Raw genomic sequence first — 9,620 nt, forward strand, 5'->3', positions numbered from 1 at the left:
AAAGTTATTATTTGGATGAACTTGATGTCATTATGAACATCACGCCACCAACATTTCGTTGAAAAAATTAGTTTTCTCCACCACAGTGATCACTTCACTATGCGTGATGCTGGTAATAGGGAAAATCAAGTGAAGTGACATGTAGGTGAAGTGAATGTGAAAGTGGAGTGAGAACGGTAATAAGGGCCATGGTTTTCTAGAAAAAAAAACAAAATTTCTGATGTATCGAATAGGATAGAAATATATTGAAATTCGGTGCAATTATGAACATTGTGGGAAAAGCTTTTTCTGTTTAACTCGCTTAGTTGTCGTTGCAGCTGAATTAGCACTGACTTCCGTGTCTTTTAAAGATAAATCACAACAACCCTTGTTTAAATTTCAAATTAGATTAAAAACCAAACAAACAGTCAACTTTCCGGATCGTTGACCCCGTGTGTCAGTTCCTAGTGTGGAATATGCACTCAACTACAACAAAAGGCAGAACATAAATAAACGGTTTTATTGAAATAATTTGAATTTCGAACAGGAAACTATGTTTTTCCTGATGTGGAAACCAACCGGATCAAATGCAAAGCTACCTCCGTTGACTTGGGAAACCGGTCGACTTGCCGCAGTGGGTGCAGTTGGGATTGGTACAACCGCCGGGTTGATTCGCCCGGCCAACAGGAAATTGGTTAAGGGGCTGCGGCTGTTGCTGACCAACCGGAACCGTACAGGCGGCGTCTATGTAAATCAGACAAAATGGAACGCCATTTATTAGCAAGCCTATTGCATTCCGATGCGACATAAAATAAAATAAAGAGAAATAAATAAAAAACAACCCACCGACAAAGTACTGCCCGGCCGCCCCGAAAGATGGATACGCCCCGGGCTGTGGCGACTGCGGAACGGCAGTCATTTGTCCCGGCGACGAAACTGACATGGCAGGTGACTGATGGTTTATCATTTGCATGTTCGGCGGAAACCCGGGGTTGATGGAATAAGCCGGATGTTGCTGTGGCTGTTGGCCGCTCGGAAACTGCTGCTGAAAGTATTGCTCCGGGCTGTAGTACGGTGATCCGGTGGGCATGACAGCAGCTGGTTTGCTACCTTCGTTCGATTGTCTCGTGGCTGGTTTAAATTTCAATTTGATTATTTTATTTCGATCGATATCCAACGACTCACCTGGGTGCTTAGAATTTTGGCTCATGATTACAGAAAGTTAATTTGACGGTAATTCAGCTAATAATGATTCTTCAGATTTTTGCTTTTTCGACAATTCTTTACAGCGTTGAAGTTTCAAATAAAAACTTCTTACGAAAAAAAAAGCAACGTTTGCTTTGATTGCCTCAGCGGAATTTTTCCACAACAGCAATAATTGCATTAATGAATTCTGTGATTTTTTCCCTGCAATTTCAGTTGGACGGAGCAACCTACAATGGAAGGATTAATAACTCCTGTGGTGGCGTCGGTCGGAACATTGCGGAATCCGTCTGGAAAATATTTGGATCTGTCAATCTAATATCAGCAGTTGGGAACGATGAAGTATGGCGTCATTTTATGTGAATAGCAAACAAAATAAAAAACAGTCATATCTTTCCATCCGTTAAACACAGAACGGCCTATACGTGAAACGACTGTTGCCGAGTCATTGTGCCGCATCGATTGTCACCACGGACGACCACCAAACCGCGAACTGTTTCGTCGTCCTGGACAGCGAAGGAGACTGTAAGCTGGTGGTTGGGGATATGGCCGTTCACGGTGCCATCTCGGCCGAATGGGTAAGTTCCCCAGTCTCTCCGGAACTCCGCTTGCTAACAATCAAATTTATTTGATTTCTACACGGTCGGTTTCATTTAATTTTTAATCAAATGGAAGAGGGAAGAGGAAGAGAGCATTGGGTTTGATGTCAAGTTATTTCCTTTTTTCGTCGCATTCTTGTTCTGAGTCGGTTATTCAATTTTGGTAAATTAATCTCCTGCATAATTTTCAACACTCAGATTCGCTCCCACTCCGGAATGATTCGTGACACACCGCTGGTGGTGATGGATGCCAATTTAAGCACCGATGCAATTAACGCTGTTTTTCAGCTGTGTATTCAATATGGAAAACCAGGTGAGTTTTAGTTGCATTTTTAAAGCATTTGTTTATTGTTTCATGAAAACATATCCGATGAAAAACCCTCCATACATACGATCTAATCTTATGAGGAGCGTTCTATGAAAAGGATTAGAAATGTTTTTATTCTATTACTTTAATCGATAGATAAATTACGTTTAAATTTACTCGCACCCAGCCTTTTTTAGGCGCCTAAGTTTTCTGGTCCGTTTTCCCGAAACCACATTTTAATAGTCGATTCACATGATAAGAGATAAACTATTGAACAAATTGACAATAATCTGGATTCAGTTTAGGAGGTACATCAATCTCAGACATGTAGAAAACAATCTTTTTGACGTGAGACTACGTCGTTTTCTATTTAAGCTTGCAAATTCAAAATACGCAAATAAAACACTATAAACAGTGATCAGGCTTTGAATACCTTCTGCTCTGCCAATTCTGAACAGGTTCGAACATTGTTCAATAAAGAAAGTATGGACGCAACCAAAAACCGCTGCCATTTCACAATGGTTCGGAATCTGTCAATTTTTATGGCTGCGTCCTGTTGTTTACACTCTTCTCTAACCACTTGTGCAGTTGTTCATTCGTTTTCATTAGTTTGTTTCGAAATGCGTGGACTTTCAGCAGAACAACGTCAGAAAATTGTGTACAAATGGTGCACAGAACGCGGACTGTCACTGAGAAAGATAGCAAAAAATGGAAGGAGTAAGTGAAAAACCTGTTTTAATCCACCTAGTGGTGTAATGATGCCTTTCTCATGTACATATAATATTGTGGTATTCCATTCAAAATTTATCTCTTCGATTTTTGAAACAAACCAAGAGATTGTTTGTGCATTAACTAGTATAACATACAGAATAAAACAATGCTTTGATTGCGTGAGTCATACACATTTCCACAAACCAAAGAACCGACCACCAACTAACATGACACACAAACTCTTCTAGTACGCACTCTAAATTACGATTTAAATGTTTGTTGTATCCGAAAATATTTTAAGTGACGGTATACAATATTGAACACACTTTACCCTATAATTCCGGAACCGGAAACCGGATCCGGATGAAATTCAGGAATTCCGTATGGGACCACGAGACCTTTCATTTGAATCCAAGTTTGTCAAAATCGGTCAAACCATCGCTGAGAAAAGTGAGTGAGATCTATTTTGGTATATATGACTACTATTTCCGGTACTTCCGGAACCGGATACCGGGAACCAGGATAGCCGGAATCGGTTTGTTTAGTTGTCTACTGATAATGACTTTCGATTTGTGTGGTTTTGAGACCAGTCTAGAACATTTTTTACGTTTTTTGTTTCGCCGGTTTAAGTGACGGTGTACAATATTGAACACACTTTACCCTATAATTCCGGAACCGGAAGCCGGATCCGGATGAAATTCAGGAATTCCGTATGGGACCACGAGACCTTTCATTTGAATCCAAGTTTGTCAAAATCGGTTTAGCCATCTCCGAGAAAACCTAGTGAGATTATTTGACACATACACACACACACACACACACACACACACACACACACTCACACTTGAACTGCATAATCATGGGCGACGAAACCTACGTGAAACTCGATTACAAATCTTTGCCGGGACCACAATATTATACGGTGTGAGAAGGGCAAGTTTTAACCCAGTCCGAGACATCCAAAAATTTGGTAAGAAAGCTATGGTCTGGCAAGTAATTTGTAGCTGCGGTAAGATTTCGAAACCCTTCATCACCACTGCTTCAATGAACAGCGAAATATACATCAAGGAATGTTTACAAAAACGACTTCTACCCATGATTCGAAGCCACAAGGATCCTGTTGTCTTCTGGCAAGATCTTGCTTCTTGCCACTACTCGAAATCAACGGTAGAATGGCATACTATAAAAAATGTCACTTTCGTCCCAAAAGACATGAATCCACCAAATTGCCCACAACTTCGACTAATTGAGGAATTTTGGGTATTAACCCTCAGGGTACGGACTATAAAAAAGTTACGTTCAGTACGGACAGGGTTAGCCTAACCCGGCGACTTTGATTGGATGTATATCGAGCTGTACTTTGTCAATTTGAATAATTTTTTTTTATTTTGTGTGAAATTGTCTCAAAAATATAATAGAGTTATCAGATTAATCATTCAACTGATTGAAAAAAAATTATAATGAAAAATGTGAACGGGTCTTGAATTTTTTTTTGTAAAAAACGTTTTTTTTTTTTCAAAATGCTGTAACTTTTTGAAAAAAAAATATTAACATTGTATAACTCGCATTTGAAAGGTGAAAAGTAGTTCTTACAAATGTCCATAACGGTTTTTTGATTTATTCCAAAAACTATATTTTTTTTGAAAAAAGAAAATACGCGTTTTTTCGAGTTAGCGAAAAAACGTTGTTTCGTTGATTTATGATGATAAAGGTTAAAATTAATTACTTTGAGCGTAAAAAAATTGTTTCTCAGATATTGTTGAGTAGTATCAAATAAATACATACCAAACATAATTGTTAAAGGCGAATATTTATTATTGAAAAGTTACACAAGTCATGTTACATAATATTGCCGCACTCGCAGCACAGTTTCGCTACGTGCTCTTTACACATCGCCTTATGACATCTAAGGCACTTATAATACGTTTTTCGGTCAAAGGAACTTGGACATAAGTTTCAGAATCGTGAGAACTTTCCTCTTCCGCACCTACGGCGTCGTCGGTGTCACTGTCATTCTCTGTAACGCTGTCCTCCTCGTTTTCCTTGTACAACTCCTCCAAAGCAGCAACGCTTCGAGTGATTCGACGCGTTGCCATGTTTTTAATGCGTGTTCTTTAACAAAAAATTACAATAAACAAAATTTAATGAGTTATAATTCACTACGAGCAGCAAAGATTTCGATATAAGACGTACGTTCAAGTGATTGAGATCTACTACAATACTTCGCTTACACCATGTACAACGCGTTATTTTGAGGTTAGAATCTACAAAATTAAGTAAAGAGTACGTATTCTTACTTACCTTTTTATTCCTCAGCGGCAAACAGACGAAAATTAAAACTTAATTTTTTTGAAAATTTTGGATTTTGTAACGTTTGATACGGACTGGGTGTACCACACCCGAGCACAATGTTTATATGTGTCTAGCTCGGACACAAAGCGGAGACTGACTCTGCCGCTTGGACCTCTAATAGTGTGTACCTATAAGTTTTTCCCCCCCCCTGGTCCGGACCCCCCTCGCCGACTTCTCTTCGTATGGCGCTTCTTTCAAATTTCGCTCGGGTTACGGTAACCCAGTCCGTACCCTGAGGGTTAACAAAGGCACATCTTAGAAAACATGTCTCGGCAGCCGAAACCATTCAACAGTTCAAAAAAGATTGGAAAAAAGTGTCAAAACTTGTCGCCAAGAAGTCTGTAAGGAATTTAATGAGGAAGGTGCGCCAGCTAGTCTACAATGGCTAAGTAGCAAATGTTGAGAATAATATTCTGTTGTTGTAGTCTAATATTATCAGTATATTGAAACTGACAAAGGGTTTGACTGCAGTTATGGTGGAAACGAGGTTAGGTTTGGCATCAAGCGAAAACGACATAAATGTTTATAATTTGTTGATACAAAGGATGAGGAGGTTTCATGCTCGAGAACGAGATTAGAAATTAACAATAGCTTAACCCCTTTGGGGTTTCCCTGCTCCAAAACCAAATAAATGAATCGAACTAAATGTATGGTCTCGTTTGTGAATGAAATTATCTAGCATTGCATTGAATTTTTAGAAATAGCCGCTTCGCACAAAATTAACATGTTCAGCAAACATGTCGCGAATGAAGCACTCCAGTCTCTGATACTCTAAAAAATTATTTGAATTTCTTTTGGTATAAAACCCTTTCTACTCTTGTACAACAAACAATAAATCACTTATGATTCCAATCAGAATAGAAATGAATAAAAAGAATCATTAAAATGGAAGGAACTGAAAGAACAGAAAGGACTGAACGAACACAAATAAAAGAATGGAGAGGATAGTGAAAACAATATTACCTCAACAGGTAACAGAGCATAAAAATTAAGTGAAACGAACGGAAGTAATCATGGCGATAATTAGCGATGTGATACAGTAGGGGAGACCGGGGTTAGCACGGACACGGACCTTAACGCGCTTTCATGTGACAGACAGACGCCAGTTAGCTGGATCACGCTAAGTCATCCGGCGTTAAAAGGTTAAGTTTTTAACTGAATTTTTCTTTCAATTCTCTAATTTGTTGGGAATATTTGATTCATGTGCATTGCAATGACGGTCTGGTTAAGCATTTGGAAGCTAATTTCAGGCTGAATCCAGTGATTATTGAGTTTTTCTGACAACATGGGAAACAAAATTGTTATTATGTCTCGAAAATGGATTGTCTGTGCGGGCCTAAACCAGACAAAAAAGTGGGACTCAATCGGACAGATAATTTTCTACATGAAATTCATAACAGATTCTTGAAACATACCTAAATATTAATAACTCAAAGAGGTGATTAAACGTGACTATTATATTTCGAACCTGACAGAGAAAACGAAAAAATACGTTGAATGTTGTGTCAAATGCATTTTGGCAAGTCGGAAACGAGGAAAGGTAGATGGATTTTTAGCCCCGATTCCGAAAAGTGACGTGCCTTTTGACACGTATCACGTGGACCATTTAGGACCCATGGATGCCACTGAAAAATTGTACAAGTATCTGTTCGTTGTTGTCGATGCTTTTACAAAATACACCTGGATATATCCAACTAAAACTACCAACGCTAACGAAGTAATCCAGAGGCTGAGAAATCAAAGTGAGTTTTTTGGAAATCCACGACGAATCGTGAGTTTATCAGGAGCTGCGTTTACATCTAACGATTTTCGGGATTACTGTGGAGATCAGAACATTGAGCACGTAGAAATCACTACCGGTGTACCAAGAGGCAACGGTCAAGTAGAACGAGTAAACCACGTGATCATAGCGATGCTTACGAAACTTAGTGTGAGTGATTCTACAAAGTGGTACAAACATGTCGGAAATATACAGCGATGGATAAATGCGAGCGTTCATCAAAGCACGACTGTATCTCCGTTCGAGGCTATGTTCGGCGTACAGATGCGTCATGAGTCAGATATACGATTGTGTGAGTTGTTGGAGGAAATTCGTTTGTCACAGTTCGATGAGCAGCGGAGCGATATCAGAGCAAGAGCCAGAGGAGCTATTGAGAAGGCACAGTCTGATCAACAGCGATACTACAATCTACGAGCACGACAGGCACCTACCTATCAAATCGGCGATGTAGTTGTGATCAAGCGAACCCAGTATGGCCCAGGGAGGAAGTACGCAGCCGAGTTCCTCGGACCGTACAAAATAACCGATTCTAAACCTAACGACCGATACGATGTAGAGAAAATTAGCGGAGAAGGACCGAAGATAACATCGACGGCAGCGAGTCATCTGAAGCCGTACCGGATCTGGGGGCCAGAACCTCTGCAGGATACCCGAGTTGTAGGAGTGAGCAAGACAGTCATAGAGAAATAAACCAAACCTTGATTCCCTAACGACAGTGTGTCGAGAGCTACCGTGAGAGTAACACTACTATTTTATAACCGCGTGTAATAATCTGAGTTAAGTGATTTGTGCAAACACTACATTGGCAATACCTTCTATTTAATTAATATAAGAAAATGTTACACACAGTGTCTTTTCTTTACATGTATAGAAAAATTAGGTAAAAATCTAGGAGTAATGGCTGTTTTTTTCAATCCCCTAAAAGTTCATCGGGACTTTTCACAGAAACTAATGCATTTATTTTAATGGTTTATGTTGAACCGTTAGGTGGCATTAGCAGCTTAGCAAACTGCTGACGCACTAATGAGCCGAAGGCAAAACGTGAAAAATAGAACTATCACATATTTTTCCAAACCACAAGTTGGTAGTTGTAGCTGAAGGTTTGAGCTACACAACGGCATTTATATCCTGGGCAAAACCCTAATAGAAATGGATACTTCCAGCATCGGAACCCTAGAATTGGTATAATCGATGTCATTTCGTACGGCCACCTGCTCACATGACGTACAAACTCTACTAGTTTTTATTTAAATTTGGAGATTTTATACTATTTTGAAATCGAACTCTAAACGACGATTTAAATTTTTGTTGTATTCGAGTATGCAGTAATTTTTGTTAGGACCATAATAACTTTCATTTGACCCTAAGATTGGGAATATCGGTTTTAAGTCCAGCTTAGAAATTTTTTTACGGCTTGTGTTTCGCCGTGTTTGTGTGTGACAGTGTACAATATTTAACATATTTTACCCTATAACTCCGGAACCAAAAGTTGGATCCGGATGAAATTCAGGAATTCCGCATGAGACCGTAAGACCTTCCATTTGAATCTAAGTTGGTCAAAATCGGTTCAGCTATCACCGAGAAAACCTAGGAAGATTATTTGACACATGCACACACACATAGATATTATATGGGAGGTGGATGTAGCAAGTGCCTTTTCGAAAAGGGGGGTGTAATATTTGTAACTACATAATTCCGAAACTACTGAACGGATTGCTATCAAGCTTGGCACAGGTACTTTTTGCTGTTCAGAGATTTTCATTTTATCTTATCTTATCTGACGAGAATCGATACTTTTTGAAGGCCATAGAAACATTTTGCATACCTTAGATATGATTATATGGGGGGATGGATGCAGTAAGTGCTTTTAAGAAGGGGGGGGGGGGGGGGTGTATTGTTTGTAATGACATAACTTCGAGACCACTAAACGGATTGCTATCAAATTTGGCACAGATACTTCTTGCTCTTCCAAGACGATCATAAAAGGGGAGGAAGCGTAGCAATTGTCCTTAACAAAGGGGGTCATGAAAAAATTTATCTAAATTGATGAAAATCGATACTTCTTGAATACTATAGATACTTTTTGCACAACTTAGATATGATTATAAGGGTATTCGTAGGGGAGATGGGTATAGTAAGTGCCCCTAAAAAGGGGGGTGTAATGTTTGTAACGACATAACTTCGGAACTATTGAACGGAATGCTATCAAACATGGCATAGATACTTCTTGCTCTTCATAGATGGTCATAAGGATACTTTTAGAGGGGAGAATGTGTAGCAAGTGTCCTTAACAGAGAAGTCATGACAAAATTTATCTAATTTGACGAGAAACGATACTTTTTGAAGACCATGCATACTTTTTATGAAACTCAAAAATGGTCTTAAGGGTGTTTGTGGGAGTGGATGCCTGTAAAAAAGATGGTTTAATGTGAAGTGTCTCTATTCAAGAGCTATTTGTCCAATTGTTTGTATATATCGGAATCATTCCATAACAATTCAGTAAATTATCACCAAACTTGGCACAGGTACTGTTTGCAATTCAATTTGAACAAAAGAGTAGAGTTTGTAGCACGTGCTTCTGAAAAGGGGTGTTTATTGTAAAATCTTATTGGTCGACAAACGAGGGGGCAATATCAACGAGAGCTCTTCTATTTCACACATATACACCACTGTTACATTAAGTGCGCAC

General features: G+C 39.1%; 1 protein-coding gene across 2 annotated transcripts; it reads right to left on the reverse strand.

Annotated features, from left to right (window-relative positions):
* Nucleotides 1-251: 251 nt before the first annotated feature.
* Nucleotides 252-1,312, reverse strand: LOC131431104 (uncharacterized). 2 transcript variants are annotated; one of them, XM_058596604.1, is made up of 4 exons: nt 1,165-1,312; nt 826-1,110; nt 559-723; nt 252-465 (listed from the first exon to the last, which is right to left on the reverse strand). In XM_058596604.1, the coding sequence occupies exons 1-3, from the start codon at nt 1,187-1,189 to the stop codon at nt 575-577; spliced, it is 459 nt and encodes a 152-aa protein (XP_058452587.1). In that variant the 5' UTR covers nt 1,190-1,312; the 3' UTR covers nt 252-465; nt 559-574. The 2 variants fall into 2 exon arrangements, with proteins under 2 accessions (XP_058452587.1, XP_058452586.1); XM_058596603.1 differs by lacking the exon at nt 252-465 and having other exon boundaries at nt 478-723.
* Between the last annotated feature and the right edge of the window lie 8,308 nt (nt 1,313-9,620).

This window comes from Malaya genurostris, chromosome 2 (genome assembly GCF_030247185.1).
Source record: "Malaya genurostris strain Urasoe2022 chromosome 2, Malgen_1.1, whole genome shotgun sequence".
In the NCBI taxonomy this organism is placed as follows: domain Eukaryota; kingdom Metazoa; phylum Arthropoda; class Insecta; order Diptera; family Culicidae; genus Malaya; species Malaya genurostris.

Excerpts from the sequence above, each read along its gene's own strand:
- LOC131431104 (XM_058596604.1), bottom strand. The coding sequence starts at position 1,189 with ATGAGCCAAAATTCTAAGCACCCAG. Across the intron at positions 1,111-1,164 it reads CCAAAATTCTAAGCACCCAG|CCACGAGACAATCGAACGAA; the intron begins GTGAGTCGTTGG and ends AATTTAAACCAG. Across the intron at positions 724-825 it reads GGCCGGGCAGTACTTTGTCG|ACGCCGCCTGTACGGTTCCG; the intron begins GTGGGTTGTTTT and ends TGATTTACATAG.